Source organism: Gymnoscopelus microlampas, assembly GCF_963454915.1.
Source record: "Gymnoscopelus microlampas genome assembly, chromosome: 5".
Taxonomy (NCBI): domain Eukaryota; kingdom Metazoa; phylum Chordata; class Actinopteri; order Myctophiformes; family Myctophidae; genus Gymnoscopelus; species Gymnoscopelus microlampas.
Window position 1 is genome coordinate 12769868 of NC_139942.1, and position 17823 is coordinate 12787690.

Sequence of the window (17823 nt, forward strand, 5' to 3'; positions counted from 1 at the left end):
CAGAAGTATATATGTATGTGTATTTGTTTCTCATATGTATGCGTAAGTGTTCAGATGAGTATGTATAAAGTTTCATATATGAACGTGCATCGATTTACAAAGTATGTATGTATGTGAGAGTGTTTCAGTAGTGAGTGTGCAAGTGTTTCAATATTGAACGTATATCATTTCAGTAGTATATGTAAGAGTGTCTCATCAGCGTGTGTGAAAGTGTCTCAAAATTGAATGTATAAGCATTTCAGTAGTAAGTATAAGACTGTCTCGTTAGCGTGTGTGAAAGTGTTTCATTATTTTTGGCCTAAACGGCCCCTCATATAAAGCTTTCAAATATGGTGGTGCGACAACAGGCCAATTCGTGACTCTTACCTATAACTGGACCGATCGGCGTGAAACTCTCCACGCACACTCCCTAGATGCCAAGGAAAAAAAACTTTTTTTCACATCAGCCTTTTATAGCGCCACCAGGAGGCTGATTTTTGTAAAACACATTTCTTGATATTACTCCTACAGGTTTTGACAAAACATCACGCAAGTTGGTACATATTATCTCTATAGTCATTTCAATAAAATAAGAGCTCAAGTTATTGCAAACAAAAAGTTTTATTGAATAAAAGATAAAACATTTGGCAATTAGACTCTGTTAACAGTTAATGTATTTTATCTTTGGTAAGCTTTGGTGGCAGTGCAGTTGAACCTACTTCCTTCTCAACTCTAGACGATTGAAACAAGGTGAAGTTGGGGGTGGAGGTGGGTTGCTTGTTGCATGCTGAAAAGAGAATGACATCCATCAGAGGCAGTGATATTTAAAGGCGGAGTCCAATCGCCTGATTGGCTGACGGCAGATTGGCTAGAAGTGCTCACACTTCATTTCTTTCTTTCTTTCTTTTTCCTTTATTTATTGAGGGAAGCCCATTGAGAGCAGGCTCTCTTTTTCAGGGACGCCCTGGTAACAGCATATAAAACATAAAAAATATATACATAATGAAAAACAATAACAAACATTTGAATCATATTACAATCATCACAGATGCAAATAAACAGTGTTACATGAAACAGGTGCAGTTACTATGAAATGTGTCCTCGAGAAGTACCCTAAAAGCTGTAATGACAGGATGTTTGTGAAGCATCCCCAGCAATAAAAATGAAAGTGTGGGAGAGAGAGATCTTCCCAGACGCGTCGCTAGGTCTCTACTAGGTTGGGGGCTTTGCCGCGCGATTTTTTTCGCGGATTTGGGTGCTTTTTTTCCCGTTTTTTGTTACTTTATTTTGGTTTTAGGGTTAGGGGTAGGGTTAGGTTAGGGTGATAGATATATAATTCAAAAAAATATATATATATTTTATTTTTATTTTTATTTATTTTTTATTGGTGGCTTTGGATAAAATATTGGTGGCTATAGCCACCGAAGCCCCCGCCTAACGACGCCACTGGATCTTCCTTATTGAACTTACGCTTAGAGCTACATGTGATCAACTCGGATCTGTCCGATTTTTCATAATCCATCCTGATTGGCTGACATTGGCTTCCAAAGTTTGCAGGATAGCTCAGTTTTGAACAAAATGCCTCAAATTATGAACGGAGCGTGCGATTTCCGTGAAAATGTGCACGCAAATTCCCACTAGGCCGAGGAAGAAATGCCACCCTTTTCACATTGTCCTGTTATAGCGCCTTTTTTTTCGATTTTAGGGTTGGGGTAGGGTTAGGTTAGGGTGATAGATATATAATTCAAAAAAATATATATATATTTTATTTGTATTTTTATTTATTTTTTATTGGTGGCTTTGGATAAAACATTGGTGGCTATAGCCACCGAAGCCCCCGCCTAACAACGCCACTGGATCTTCCTTATTGAACTTACGCTTAGAGCTACATGTGATCAACTCGGATCTGTCCGATTTTTCATAATCCATCCTCCTGATTGGCTGACATTGGCTTCCAAAGTTTGCAGGATAGCTCAGTTTTGAACAAAATGCCTCAAATTATGAACGGAGCGTGCGATTTCCGTGAAAATGTGCACACAAATTCCCACTAGGCCGAGGAAGAAATGCCACCCTTTTCACATTGTCCTGTTATAGCGCCACCAGGAGGCCGACTTTTGTAAAACTATTTTTTTGGTATTACTCCTTCAGATTCTGTCCAACAATCACGCACATTGGTACATATTATCTCTATAGTCATGTGATCAAGACGGATCCGTCCCATTTTTCACATTCCATCCTGATTGGCGAATTTCGAACATTGCTGGCCCACAATAACCTACCTGACCTGGTGCGGACCTATGCTTTGATGAGCACTTTTTCTAGTTTTAATAATTAATTAATGCTTAATTTTCCTGTCATCATCCTGTTTGAGCCGTATTTCCGTCACCAATTATGTGGTCCCGCCCCGCCCACAGACCAATCATAAGCCATGGCACCTGGTTGCTCGTCCCGCCCCTTGGAAATAGCATGATTACAAGACAGAAAGGTGAAGTAAGGAAAAATAAATAAAGAATCTGCCGAATGGAGAGAATCAGTCTGGAATCATGGCTAGATTTTCAATGCACTGATTCTGATACACAGAATAGTAAGTTAGAAATGACCTGAAGCAAATACAAAGAAAAAAGGTTTTAGGTGTAGGCTACTGCATAACCTTTTTTCCGATTGGGTGGCAAACCCCCAAAGTAAACCAGAGAGGTTTCTTCTTTTTTTTCCGTTTCCATTAAACAAGAACTGACCTGATGTTGACATACTAATAGTGTCAAAGTGTTGTGTTTTCTTTGTTAGAGTTATTATACATTTATTTTACCATTACATCCCTGATAATAATTACAATCATGGAGCATTAATATTCAATCAAAAATGTCTATAACATCTGTCACCTGTAGGCTGGTTTACTCTTCTTTGTAACTGGTAATTCTTCAGTCAGGATATTATTGACTGAATTTGCTGCAAATGACAAAAGAAAGTGGCAATAAGCACTGTTGAGAACTACCATTCTTGATCTGTGTGACCTGAACAGGTAGGTGTGAGTATGTGAATAGATCTCAGCATGTATAATAATACATTACTAACCAACCCACACACTATCAAAAGATAATCAAGGTAATGTTCTTGTGTGAGACACAAATCTCACACAAATACTGTGTCCTTTCTTCCCCACACTTTGCAAATAATCAGCTATGTTAAATGAGTGAGAATGTGAAAAAGAAAAGTCACATCATTACAATTGCATGTCATTTAGGCATTTATCTCTTAACCAGAGCCACTAACTAACGTAACGCAAGATCAGACATGACGTGAACCCAAGTCAACAAATGACAGGGAAAACGGTCAACAGAGTTCAAAGTCAAATCATGTAGTGCCACATCATGGTGTGGGTAAAGCACTGAGGTGACATTTGGAGATTGCAGCTAGAAAATGTCAGGCAACAAAAACCCTGAGTGAGTGATGTGGTAGTTTTGTGACATGGAATACTCACAGCGCACGGCCAGGTGAATCATAGTAGGGGGTGCTAAGTGAAAAATTGTTACGCGGCGGATAAAAGCATGAAATTTGATACAGATGTCCCTTGGGTCATCCTAAAACATCCTAGAAGGGGTGCCCAAAAAAATCTTAAACAGGAAGTGAGTTACGGACAAAATCCAAAATGGCCACCTAAACTGTTGACCGTTGACTCAAAAAACACCAAAAGAATCTCCAAAAAGCATAAAATTTGGCACACATGTCCCTTAGGTCATCCTAAGACATCCTAGAAGGGGTGCCCAAAAAAGTCTTCAACAGGAAGTGAGTTATTGACAAAATTGAAAATGGCCGCCTACAGTGTTGGCGATTGGCTCAAAAAGCCTATAGAATCTCCAAAAAGCATACAATTTGGCACATATGTCCCTTGGGTCATCCTAGCACATCCTAGAAGGGGTGCTCAAAATAATCTGAAACAGGAAGTGAGTTATTGACTAAATTGAAAATGGCCGCCTACAGTGTGAAAGATGATGCAAGATACCTAAAGAATCTCATAAAAGCATGAAATGTGGTACAAATGTCCCTTGGGTGATCTGAACGCATCCTACAAGGGGTGCCCAAAGAGGTTTTAAACAGGAAGTGACCGCCTAAAGCAGTTGACACAAAAGAAAACATAAAGGGACGTCATAAAAGTGTACCATTTGGTACGTACATTGAGTGCTTCTTAATATATATCCTAGAAGGGGTTATGTATTTGTTTGTTTGCTTGTTTATTAAACCTTTTAGGAAGGGACCATGTTGAAGAAATTCTAAATGGCTGTTTAAACAGTTGACCACGGCAGCCTGCATATTATGCAGACTCAATACAACAGGTTATGCAGTGCATAACCTGCCGTATTTTGTAGTCTACCGTCTGTTTTAATTTCTACATCTTATTTATTTTACTTTCTGCATTATTATTTTTATTTTACTCTTTGAATCTTCTTTATTTATCTAACTCTCTGCATATTCTTATTTATTTTACTCTGCATCTTATCTTACTCTGCTTATTCTTATTTTACTCTCTGTATCTTATTTATTTTGCACTCTACATCTTCTTGCTGGTTTTACACTCAATCTTCTTCACATACAATCTTCTCATGTATTTTCTTCTTGATCATTACTGTTTTTTTGTGATTAGTGTTTAGTAACTACATGTATTCATGTGTGCCATTTCGCAATTACCAGCACATTGGCATAATGCTCTGCAAGGTAACCCAGCATCCCGGCATCTACACTTTCTCGAACAGAAGGGCTCAGCTTTGCAACCACACTTGAGTTCTCTACAAACTTTGGCAGCCTCTGGCAAGAGTGTCCATAAAGGTGTCCACGAATCAGCTACTTTAATCCATCCATATTTGTCAGGAGATGGTAGAGATTGCATAGCTTTCAGGCTTCTGGACCAAATGACAGATTGGCAAACTGCTCGATTTGAATGTTGTAGCAGTGCAGCCCGTGGGGGAGGAGTGTTTTCCATTGAGAGACTATTAAAACTTTTTTTTTTGCACCCTTTAAGATGCATTCAGATCACCCAAGGGACATTTGTACCAAATGTCATGCTATTATGAGATATTTTTTTATGAGTGTCTTTTGCATCATCTGTCAACACTGTACACGTCCATTTTCAATTTAGTCAATAACTCACTTCCTGTTTCAGATCATTTCAGGCACCCCTTCTAGGATGTCTTAGGATGACCCAAGGGACATGTATACCAAATTGTATGCTTTTATGAGATTCTTTAGTTGTCTGTTGAGTCAATCGACAACACTGTAGGCGGTCATTTTCAATTTTGTCAATAACTCACTTCCTGTTTAAGATTTTTTTGGGCACCCCTTCTGGGATGTCTTGGGATGACCCAAGGGACATGTATGCCAAATTGTATGCTTTTACGAGATTCTTTAGTTGTCTTTTGAGTCAATCGATAACACTGTAGGCGGTCATTTTAAAATGTGTCAATAACTCACTTCCTGTTTAAGATTTTTTGGGCACCCCTTCTAGGATGTCTTAGGATGACCAAAGGGACCTGTGTGCCAAATTGTATGCTTTTATGAGATTCTTTAGTTGTCTTTTGAGTCAATCGACAACACTAGGCGGCCATTTTCAATTTCGTCAATAACTCACTTCCTGTTTCAGATTCCTTTGGGCACCCCTTCTATGATGTCTTAGGATGACCCAAGGGACATGTGTGCCAAATTGTATGCTTTTTGGAGACTCTTTTGGTGTCTTTTGAGTCAACGGTCAACAGTTTAGGTGGCCATTTTGAATTTTGACCATAACTCACTTCCTGTTTAAGATTTTTTTGGGCACCCCTTCTAGGATGTTTTAGGATGACCCAAGGGACATCTGTATCAAATTTCATGCTTTTATCCGCCGCGTAACGATTTGGCCATTTTTTGTGGTTAGCACCCCCTACTATCAGGCCTATGACCACACACAGCAGCATAAGACACATCACCCCCAGACACACTGTAACAACTATGAGAATCCTTCTCACTGCTTTAGTGCGCCGTCCTGTAACAGGAAAAGCACAGAGAGAGAGAGAGAGAGAGAGAGAGAGAGAGAGAGAGAGAGAGAGAGAGAGAGAGAGAGAGAGAGAGAGAGAGAGAGATATCAACGGAAGGAATAATATTGAACTGGGTGCTGTACACACTTCAAGATAATATTTTAAATTAAATAATGTGCAAAATTGCTGCTGCAAGAATATGCATTTTCCACTCATTTCATCATTGAACTTCTTTCCATATTGTAATGAAGTAAGGACCATTACAATGGTTCGTAACGTTGTCAAACTTACCCCGACTGTGTCTTCCTGCCAGGCTCTCCGTTGTGACTTGCTGTGGCCCAGGAACAAGGCCTAAATCATCCACGCTCTCGTAGATGTTAACCCCCCTCTCCTCCAACTGTCCACTGTCCTCACTGTCTCCTCTCTGTCCTCCAACTCCATCTCTCTGTCCCCCGTCTCCATCTCTCTGTCTCACCTTCTTTGTCATGTCTGGCATGGCATAAATATCTGTAGCCATCTTAAAAGTTTGAAAACCAACTATCAACTATTGACTACAACAGTGATTGTCAACCGCGGTAGATGGTACAGTAAGTGTACCGCGGATACTTGCTAGGTGTACCATGAGCTTTGAAGAAAGTGTGAAACCAGCCCCTCGAGAACAATAGCGCGTCCGTCAATCGATACGGCCGTCATCCGTTTCACACCCAGCCACGGCCGAGTCCTTTCAGTGCAGCGACCATCACCCATAGGAATGCAAATATGTTGCCACTGCCAGGGTAGCCTGCAGCCTGTGTGTGTGACTGTGTGTGTGTGTGTGTGTGTGTGTGTGTGTGTGTGTGTGTGTGTGTGTGTGTGTGTGTGTGTGTGTGTGTGTGTGTGCACGCTCGTTGTGCGCGCACGCTCTTGTGCCTCGTAAAAAAAAAAAGAATCCAGCAAACAGCTGGATTCTTATAAAGTAGTCCATTGAAGTAGATAGGGACAACACTTATTGTCGAGGTAAGCACAACATTTTAGATCCATTTTAGAGAGTTTAAAACTATCAATTCCAGCGGAGTTTGATGCTAGCAGTTAGCGCATAGCAATGACATATGGTACTTTTTTGCCTTGAATATTCATGAAAGGCAGAGTGACATCGTTTGTTTTTTGCCTTGAAAACAATGAAAGGCATACAATGTTGCTATATTCAGTGTTTCTAAAAAGGACTCAAGTTTCAAACAAAGACATTTGTACTGGCTTAAAAGTGTTTTTTTTTTCTTTCTAAAACAGTTTCACACTAAGACTATTGTGGCCAATTGTTCCTATATATTTAAAAAAAAATCTTTTTGAGTTTTTAAAGTATTTTTCTTGGGAAGGTGAATCCAACTCCTCTGTTCATTGCAATGACAAGTTTATATATTTGTAGGCCAAATTGAACATGTGTGTGCTGTTTTTTAGTTCAAGGTTTCTTTATTATGACATCAAAGCAAAACAAGTTGTTTCCAAGTATGTTTCCAAAAATAAATCGGTACACATCTTGTGTACATGAGAGTAAATATTATATATATATATATATATATATATATATATATATATATATATATATATATATATATATATATATATATATATATATATATATATATATATATATATATGTATATATATACATATATATATATGTATATATATATATGTATATATATACATATATATATATATATATATATATATATATATATGTATGTATATATATACATATATATATATATACGCACCATATATCTAGGTGTACCCTGGGATATTTTGGCTAAGCCAGGTGTACCTTGGCACCAAAAAGGTTGACAATCACTGGACTACAACATTACAACTACAGCGTGTATCCTCTCCTGTCTTGATGAGCTGTCTGCTGCAGGTTGGTTACAAGACAATGTAGGCGATGAGGAAGTACCGGACGGAAATCCACAACCACCTACAGTACTGACTCTCAAATGAACACACAGCCTGCAAGTAGACTAATCTCTCAAGACAGATTCGCAAAAACAAAGACAAAACTAATACAAATATTTTTTACAGATTTTCCCAGAATGCAGTTAGATGCATACACGCATGCAAAACGCACGCATGCATGCACACGCACACACTTACAAACACACACACACACACACACACACACACACACACACACACACACACACACACACACACACACACACACACACACACACACACACACACACACACACACACACACACACACACACACACACACACACACACACTCTACTAGTGGATCCACTTCCTGTGCATATCAATGAGTTTTACATTTTGTCTGAAAGGACAAATGATGTACATTCATAATTACAATATAACGGTCATATAGAATGACACTAAATGGAACATTATATTGAACAATAGACACAGTACTGCTGCTCTTACTGCAGGTAGTGAGATGGAAGACAGGAAGTGAGGGGATGTTTCCTGTGTGAGGGTAAGCGAGGCATTACTGACCACAAACACGTCATAGAGTGCTACTTATCATTGTTATATACAGCAGTGGTTCTCAAAGTGGGGTCCAGGGACCACCAGGGGTCCTTGAGGGTGTCTCAAGGGGTCCCCAGCAAAACATGAGGAACAGTTTAAACACTTAAGACCTCTTTTATTTGTGGCTATTTGAAAATAGCTGATCTACAAGCTCACAGTGCGTTGCCAAGTGTTATGAGCTTGTAGATCAGCTATTTTCTGTTTCTGTTATGGGGTTCCTGGCACTCAACATTTTCAAATGGGGGTCCGTGGCCAAATAATAATGTTCAGTGTGGGGGTCCTTGACATGAAAACGTTTGAGATCCACTGATCTACAATACCATAGTGTCACCACTATTGGGAACACAGCAAAAAAAAAAGTTCTTCATGACTGCTGCCATGAAGCTGTACAATGATGCTAACCCATTCAAACCAGGACAGCATCTGTGTCATTTTCCATTTTTGCGTTGGCAATTAAAAAATAGCAGATATACAAGCTCACAGCGTGTCACTTTGTGCCGTGCTGCAAGCTTGTACATCTGCTATTTTCTAAAACATTTTTGAAATCTTTAAAGTGTTGAAAATCTTCTCTTCTGAGAACTACTGATTTAGAAACCCCTGTCAGGTGACAAGAAGGTCAGTTGGCTCTCATGCACTGAAGGAAGCATGAGCTCGGCCCTGGCCTCCCTGGCTGTGGGGGACTGGTGTTGTGCTGGTGTAGCGCCCAGGACACTTAGGAAATTGGCACCGGGTGAAAAAAATGGGTTACAAAAATCGGGGGATAAAAAATGTAGTTTAAAAAAAGGAAAGCATTTGTATAATCGGCCTCAGGTCTTAATGATGTTAATACTCATCCAGTCGAATGACCAATAGAGTCAGATTCTTTAGACTCTCTCATCCCCGTGGTGTGGACTCATGTCTAATGACAATTTGACTTTTGTATGGTGTCTCTGTATCCTTCATTCTTGCTGTGTTCTCATTATCTGTCCTTTTTTTTCTATAATATTTTTTATCCCACGATTTTTGCAACTCTTTTTCACCCAGTGCCAATTGTCTAAGTGATCCTGGGTGCTACACTCGCCCCGCCAGCCTAGGGAGCCTGGAGCCGATGTCATGCCTCCTTCAATGCATGAGAGCCAACTGACCTTCTTGTCACTTGACAGGCCTGGCTGTCATGGGGGAGGCGGTATAGCGACCAGGATTACTACATGTTTTGTAGTAATCTTTTGAATATTTTTGAAACATTTTAACAACACACATCTCGTATGGGGGCTCTGGCACTAAATATTTAAGAGTCTATTCATTTATTGATTTGGGGAAGGCAATTAGGTTTACGCGTCTGTCTGTCTGTCTGTCTGTCTGTCTGTCTGCACTGCTAGACCAATCCAAGTAAGCCAAGGAAGAACCTCTACCCCAAAGGTTTCAACTCAGCCTCATGATGGTACTATAAATGGTTTCTTAATGTTTTGGCCTATAACTCTTGAACCATTAAGGTCGTACCAAAAAAAAAAAAAGTACGAACAAACCCATACAGGCCACACCCATTTCCACTTGACAAGATTTTATGCCATTTTGTTTTTTCTTCAAAACATGTTTTTCTTATACAAAACGGTACACACTCTAGAGTCATGTGATCAGCATGTATCTTTAATTTTTTTAATTAAATTTGAATGTATTTTAATAGGGAGGGCTTTTTTGTATTTGAATCATCACAGCACAACACAGCATCATGGCCCAAACTTGAATCACAAATTGAGGGGCCTGATTTAGTTTACATCCATATGGGGGCGCCACAAATGCTACAACTGTCACTGTTTCTTGCACACACTTTATTTTTTTTACCAAATTAGGTGCATATGGTCTCGTGAGTCATGTGTCAATGATCATCAAACAGGGTTTTGCTACCCCATACTGTTAACCTGTAACTGCCTTAACAAATGTGTGGGTAGGGCTTATTTCTTACAACAAACACCATATGTCATAAATGAACATCCAATCACAGTCAGATCTTGAGGGGCCTCCATAGAGCGCACCTCCAAAAGTACTTTCACTTTGACAGCGGCCGGCACGCCACAACTGACAGCCTTTTCTACTATTAGCTGCAGCTGTGTTACTTACAATACAGTGTCTCAATTCAATCCAATTAAAATGTATTATAGTTCCAAATCACAATATCTGTAGACACTTTAGAGCAGACACAATAGAGAAGAGGCCTGAGCAAGCATTGCATTGTCTGAAGCTCAGCCCAGAGCATTTTTGGTTTCTTTCTTTCTACATTTAGATTCAGGCATAGTTACCCTTAAATGCTTAAATGCTTAAAAACACTTATATAGTGGTTTGTGTTAACGTGATTATGTGCAACAGTATGCACTTCTGTACAGTAAAGTCTTATTTTTTTGTTAATTACTTCTGTTTATCTTTGAAAGGTAGAACATTAAGATGCAGCTTCATTTACAAAGAAAGTTGGTAGAAACATCACTTTTCACAGATCCAGCCATTTGCATGTGCACACGAGCGTTCAATTTCCAATTCTCCTCGACTATGTCGGTATTCTGCGCAGTTGTGATCACTGTAGTTGTAAGGCTGTCCACTGCCCCAGTACCTGCAGAGTAAACAACATGCTGTAATTACCTTTTTATCCACATCCACCAGATAGTTTTGATAGAACAACAATAGGAGAATTCATAACATGTCTCACTCTGTTGTCAGAGCTGTTCCATCCAGCCACGTCCATTCGCCATGAGTCTTAAACAGTCCAATCCAAGATATGCGACGCCTTCCGCCCAAGCCGCTGATGAATTCCTAATAATGTGTCCATGATTGAATCATAATTAACTCTCTATATTATAATGAATTCTAGCCTTAACTGTAAGCACTGAACCACACATGGCATGCATCTACAACGTGCAATACAGTATGGAAACATATATTCACAAGAACACCTGAGCAGACACACTATAGGGCAGTCAAAAATGGCATATTCGTTAAAAACAACACCTGGGTTCAAACAAATAATCTATTTTTTATGCAAACTATGATATTCTGTAAAGATCTTCCTCTGCTTCGTGGTTGGTGCTGAGAAACATGCTCCCTTGCGAGGTCTAATGAATGAGTTCTACTTTATATCTTATAGCCTCATATTAAGAAGTTAAGGTTATATAATGATTTAAATACAAGTCTGGGCTATTAATTAGAAATTGTACAGAGAACAGACATGCACTAAGTCGCTCTAAGTGACATGTGATAAACATGGAACAGTATGTGAAATGACAATCAAACCAATATCTATTCAGTTAGACTAAGTATAGCCTACACTTTTGTTATATTTACGTTTAAATAAAATGATGGCACACCAATAAATGAAGGAAGTTTTCCCCTGAGGAACAATTCCAAACAGAGTTGTTTTGGTTTCTTCGGTTGAGTTTGGTTGTAGGCCTACAGTAAACTATCTGCCATCATTACCAAATGGAGTCTAGTCTGGTTGTAAACTGTCAGAGCTCTGGGCAGTCAGTCTGTGGACAGTCAGCAAGCAAAGGTTTGTAGCTTGAAGTGTAGGTTGCAGTATGCAAAACTTACAGGACCCCAGGACCTCACAAGGACTTGCAAGACAGATTATTAAGATTTATATATTTTCAATTTGAACCTGAATTAGTTTTTTTTTTAAATGTATTTTTTTATGTAGATTTTAATGCGGAACATTCGTTGACAGCCCCAACACACAGACAGACAGACAGACAGACAGACAGACAGACAGGCACGCGCGCACACACGCACACACACGCACGCACACACACACACACACACACACACACACACACACACACACACACACACACACACACACACACACACACACACACACACACACACACACACACACACACACACACGCTAACCTGTTCTTCTTTGCTGTTGATGACTACCAGATCTGCTCCCATCTTCTTACATTTGTGTCGACTTTCCTCCCAGCTTTTCAATGCAGTAGATGTGTAGTAACAGCTGCATCCAAACTGCTTCCATCTACCAAGACATGACGTGGTGCCTTAATGACAAAAAATATGTTTTACTGATTGATTTTCAATAGCCTGGAATCCAGACGGAGGCACTTGTTCAGCGTTTGTTTTTTTCCACTTCTCATCATCCTGTTTGAGCCATTTCCAAACGTCAAGTCAGGAAGACACTCAAATTCTACATTGGAAGCCACTAGTCCTGCCCCGCCCACAGAACGATCAGAAGCCGTGGCACCTGGGTGACCGCCCCGCCCCTTGGAAATAACATGATTACCAGACGCGAGGAAAAAAATAATTCTGTTGAACTGGTGGCAACCCCCAAGTTTTTTCTTTATTTGTATTTATTCCTTTGTCCATAATGTTTCCATTAACAAGAACTGCCCTGATGTTGACATACTAGTAGTGTCAAAGTGTTTTTGTTTACATTAGAGTTGTTACGTTTATTTTACCATTACATCCCTGATATTCATGGAGCATTTATTATTCAATCAAAAATGTATATAGAATGTGTCACCTGTAAGCTGGTTTACTCTTCTTTGTAACTGGTAATTCTCTTCAGTCAGGTTGTTATTGACTGAATTATCTGCAAATGACAAGAAAAGGTGTCAATAAGCACTGTTGTGAATTACCGTTCTTGATCTGTGTGACCTGATCAGGTAGGTATGTGTGCTTATGTGAATATATCTCAGCATGTATAATAATAATACATTACTAGGCAACCCACACACTATCAAAAGATAATCATTGAAGTTTATTCTGCACTTTGCAGATTCAAAGTATGCAGGCAAAAATACTATCATTTTATTAAAAACAGAAGTATTGCAATTTAGGCATATATCAGACATCTATCACACTCTTATCCAGAGCCAGCAAACCACAGCACATGACTTTGAACAGTAGTCAACAACAGTGGTGGAAAGTACCTAAGTACAATTCCTTAGTTACTTCAATTCCAAGTCCTGTACTTAAGTACAATTTTGAGGTACTTTTACTTTACTGGAGTATTTCCAATTTTCTAAACTTTTACTTCTACTCCATTACATCTCAGAGGCAAATATTGTACTTTTTACTCCACAACAATGATTTTGAAAATTTGACTAGTTACTTTGCAGATTTGTATTATCATTATAAAACATACATTAACCACTTCAGCCCTATGAATACTTTATAGTTTATTTTCAAAGTGTTTTCATACATTTGGAAACTTGTGATATGGGACATTCTGCATAATGATTACTTTTACTTTTAGTACTTAAGTATATTTTAATGCAAATACTTTTGTACTTTTACATAGGCCTAAGTAAATTTTGAATATTTCATTTGTGAGTAGTATTTCTACATTGTGGTATTAGTACTTTTACTTAAGTAAAAAATATGAGTACTTCTGCCACCACTGGTCAACAAATGACAGGGTAAATGGTCACGTAAATAAAGCGCAAAGAAAAACTATCTGGTCCACATCATGGTTTGGGATAAACCACTATAAAGCCTCCTGGTGGCGCTATAATAGGCCAATGTGAAATGGGTGGCATTTTTTCTTAGGCCTTTCATGGCAATCAGACTGCATTCATGATTTGAGGCATTTTGTTCCAAAATGTGTTTTGCTAAATTAGACCTGCTGGTGGTGCTATAACAGGCCAATTTGAGGCATTTTGTCCAAAACGGACCAATCCTGCAAACTTTGGAAGCCAATGTGATGGAATATGAAATATCAGGCACAACCGTCTTGATCACATGACTATAGAGATCATGCATAACTATTTGTGAAATTTGGATAAAATCGGAAGGAGTAATATATATATATATATATATATATATATATATATATATATATATATATTTTTTTTTTTACATAAGTCGGCCTCCTGGTGGCACTATAAAAGGCAGATGTGAAAAATGCAGGGCAAAGGTTTTTCCCTGGCCTCTAGGGAGTGCACAAACAAAGTTTTACACAGATTGGTGGAGTTATAGGTAAAAACACGAATCGGACTGTTATAGCGCCACCGTGAGGCTGATTTAAAATGTTTCATTTTGTTCAAAACGGAGCACTCCAGCAAACTTTGGAAGCCATGTTTAGCCAATCAGGATGGAATATGAAAAATCTGAAAAACACTTTTCGTTTAATGACTAAGATACTGTGTACCGATCTGCGTGATGTTTGGACAAAATCTGTAGGAGTACTGTCAATTTTTTTGTTGTTGCAAAAAGTGGCCCCCTGGTGGCGCTATAACAGGCCCATGTGAACAATGGGGGCAGACGTTCTGCTCTGGCATCCAGGGAGTGTGTGTGCACAGTTTCGCTGCGATCATGCCAACGGTAGTCTTGCGTAGCCAGACCCCACAGAAAATGAAAAACAGCGACCTCTGCTGTTTCTGATTTTGTCTAATCTGTTCTTGAGAGATTATGCCAACGGTGCCGGAGATTAGCTGTTCACAGACGGAGGGGGCGACGGACACATGGACGAACGGACAGACAGACAGAGGGTGCAAAACATACTCAAAAAATGCTAGCAACAAAAACCCTGAGAGAATGTTGTGGTAGTTTTGTTACATGGAATACTCACAGTGCACGGTCAGGCCTATGACCGCACCCAGCTGCATGAAACACATCACCCCCAGACACACTGTAACGACTATGAGAGGCCTTCTCACTGCTTTAGTGCGCCGTCCTGTGACAGGAAAGCACAGCCAGAGAGAGAGAGAGAGAGAGAGAGAGAGAACATCAAATGAAGGAATAATATTGCACTGGGCACTGTCCACGCATCAAGATAATCTATTTCAAATGAAATAATGTGCAAACTAGAAAAAGTGCTCCTCGGAGCACAGGTGTCCGCCAGGTCAGGTAAGCTATTGTGGCCTCCTGGTGGCGCTATAATAGGCCAATGTGAAAAGGGTGCCATTTGTTCTTAGGCCTTGCACGACAATTGGACCCTGACTGCATTCATGATTTGAGGCATTTTGTTAAAAACATTGGTTTTGCTAAATTAGACCTGCTGGTGGCGCTATAACAGGCCAATGTTAAAAGGGTGTCATTTGTTCCTGAACATAGTGTGAATGTGCGTGCAAAGTTTGAGCGCAATTGGACGGTGCGTTCATGATTTGCGGAATTTTGTTCAAAACAAGGCAATAATGCAAACTTTAGATGTCAATCTTAGCCAATCAGTATGGAATATGAAAAATCAAACACATCCGTCGTGATCACATGACTATAGAGATCATGTGTACCGATTTGCGTGAAATTTGGATAAAATTGGAAGGAGTAGTATAAAATAATGTGTTTTACATAAGTCGGCCTCCTGGTGGCGCTATAAAAGGCAGATGTGAAAAATGCAGGACAAAGGTTTTTCCTTGACCTCTAGGGAGTGTGCATACAAAGTTTTACACAGATCGGTGGAATTATAGGTAAAAACACGAATCGGCCTGTTATAGCGCCACCATGAGGCTGATTTCAAAATTTTCAAATGGTAGTTCTTCCTCGGCCTAATGGGAATGAGCGTGCAAAATGTCACGAAAATTGCATGCTGTGTTCATGATTTGAGGCATTTTGTTCAAAACGGAGCACTCCTGCTAACTTTGGAAGACATTTGTAGCCAATCAGGATGAAATATGAGACATCTGAAAGACCCGTTTCGTTTAGTGACTATAGAGATACTGTGTACCGATGTGGGTGATTTTTGGACAAAATCTGTAGGAGTACTGTCCAAAAATATGTTTTGCACAAATCGGCCTCCTGGTGGCGCTATAAAAGGCCCATGAGAAAAAATTGGGGTAAAGGTTCTGAATTGGCATCCAGGGAGTGTGTGTGTGCACAGTTTCACTGAGATCAAGACAACGGTGCCGGAGATTAGCTGGTCACAGACGGACGGACACACGGACACACACACGGACACACACACGGACACACGGACAGACGGACGGGGTGGAAAACATACTCTCTCGCCATGCCTTTCGGCCTGGCGGAGACAAAAATGGCTGCTGCAGGAATAACCATGCATTTTTTGCACATTGAACTCTCACCACAGCACAGCAGCGCATGCGTGGTGGAAAGTAACTAAGTACATTTACTCAAGTACTGTACTTAAGTACAATTTTGAGGTAATTTTACTTTACTGAAGCATTTCCAATTTTCAATACTTTTACTTCTACTCCACTACATATCAGAGACAAATATTGTACTTTTACTCCACTACATTTACTACACGTAAGTTAGTTACTTTGTAGATTTTGATTATTATTACAAACATACAGTAACCACTTCTTCAGCCCTACAGTATATACATTTCGCCATTTGAAAATAGCAGATATACAAGCTCACAATGCGTTGCTATTTTCAAAATATTTTTTTGCGGTGCCAGCCGCTCTACATTTGACCGTGTGTGTGTGTGTCCGTCCGTCCGTCCGTTTGCGGACGGCAAAGATGCAACATGCGGCACTTCAAGAAATGCACACACACACATCACACACACACACACACACACACACACACACACACACACACACACACACACACACACACACACACACACACACACACACACACACACACACACACACACACACACACACACTCGAGCTGTAAAATTGCGGCACCTATCGTGCCAGGGGCTGGGCTGGGCTGGGCTGAATACCACGGGCCAAGGCCGGGCTAGGGCCCACATTTTCGTTTGTGTGTGTGTGTGTGTGTGTGTGTGTGTGTGTGTGTGTGTGTGTGTGTGTGTGTGTGTGTGTATATTGTAGTTTTAGTAACATAACATCTCTTACCAGACTGCAGTATCTTCTGTAGATCTTTCTCCTTCTTTGTCTTGGTCTGAAGATCTTCATAGATTGCATCATCTATCTTTTGGAGATCAAGTTGGTCATAATGCCCTTCGACAGCCATTTCTCCTTGAATTCTTCTTGCTGTAGGCGTGGTATCATCCTCGTAGTTTATACCATCTTTCTCTTGGAGCTCAATGTTTCCATAATCTCCATCTACGGCCATTTCTACCTTTATGACTTGAGTTGTTCTTCCTGGTATTTGATATGATCAACCTTTTCGGCCTCAAGTCTAAATGGGATAAGTGTGTTGACTTATCCCACTTAGACTTGAGGCCGATTCTAAAAACGCCTTCTAGAACCTACAATTTGTTTAAAAAAAAAAAAAAAGAATAATAATGTTGCTATATATATGGCAACATGTGACACAGATGCTGTCCCGGATTGATCGGTAAAGAGACGTGTAGGTTACAACAGGTCTAAATGGGCTAAGACATAATCTTCACTGCCCTAAACATATGTCAGTACTGTTGCCTTTATACCACATATGACAGCTCAGACTGTGCACCAATACAAAAC

General features: G+C 39.8%; 1 protein-coding gene across 1 annotated transcript in view; it reads right to left on the reverse strand.

The window, feature by feature from the left end:
* Positions 1–639: 639 nt before the first annotated feature.
* The window catches only part of LOC311044647 (uncharacterized protein), a 34088-nt gene continuing 16904 nt past the window's right edge, over positions 640–17823 (reverse strand). The window contains exons 2-4 of the mRNA XM_084056359.1: positions 15054–15158; positions 13005–13073; positions 640–766 (exon numbers count right to left, since the gene is read on the reverse strand). Of these exons, the coding sequence (XP_083912485.1) occupies positions 648–766; positions 13005–13073; positions 15054–15158 (293 nt within the window). The 3' untranslated portion in view covers positions 640–647. The remainder of the gene's footprint in view (positions 767–13004; positions 13074–15053; positions 15159–17823) is intronic.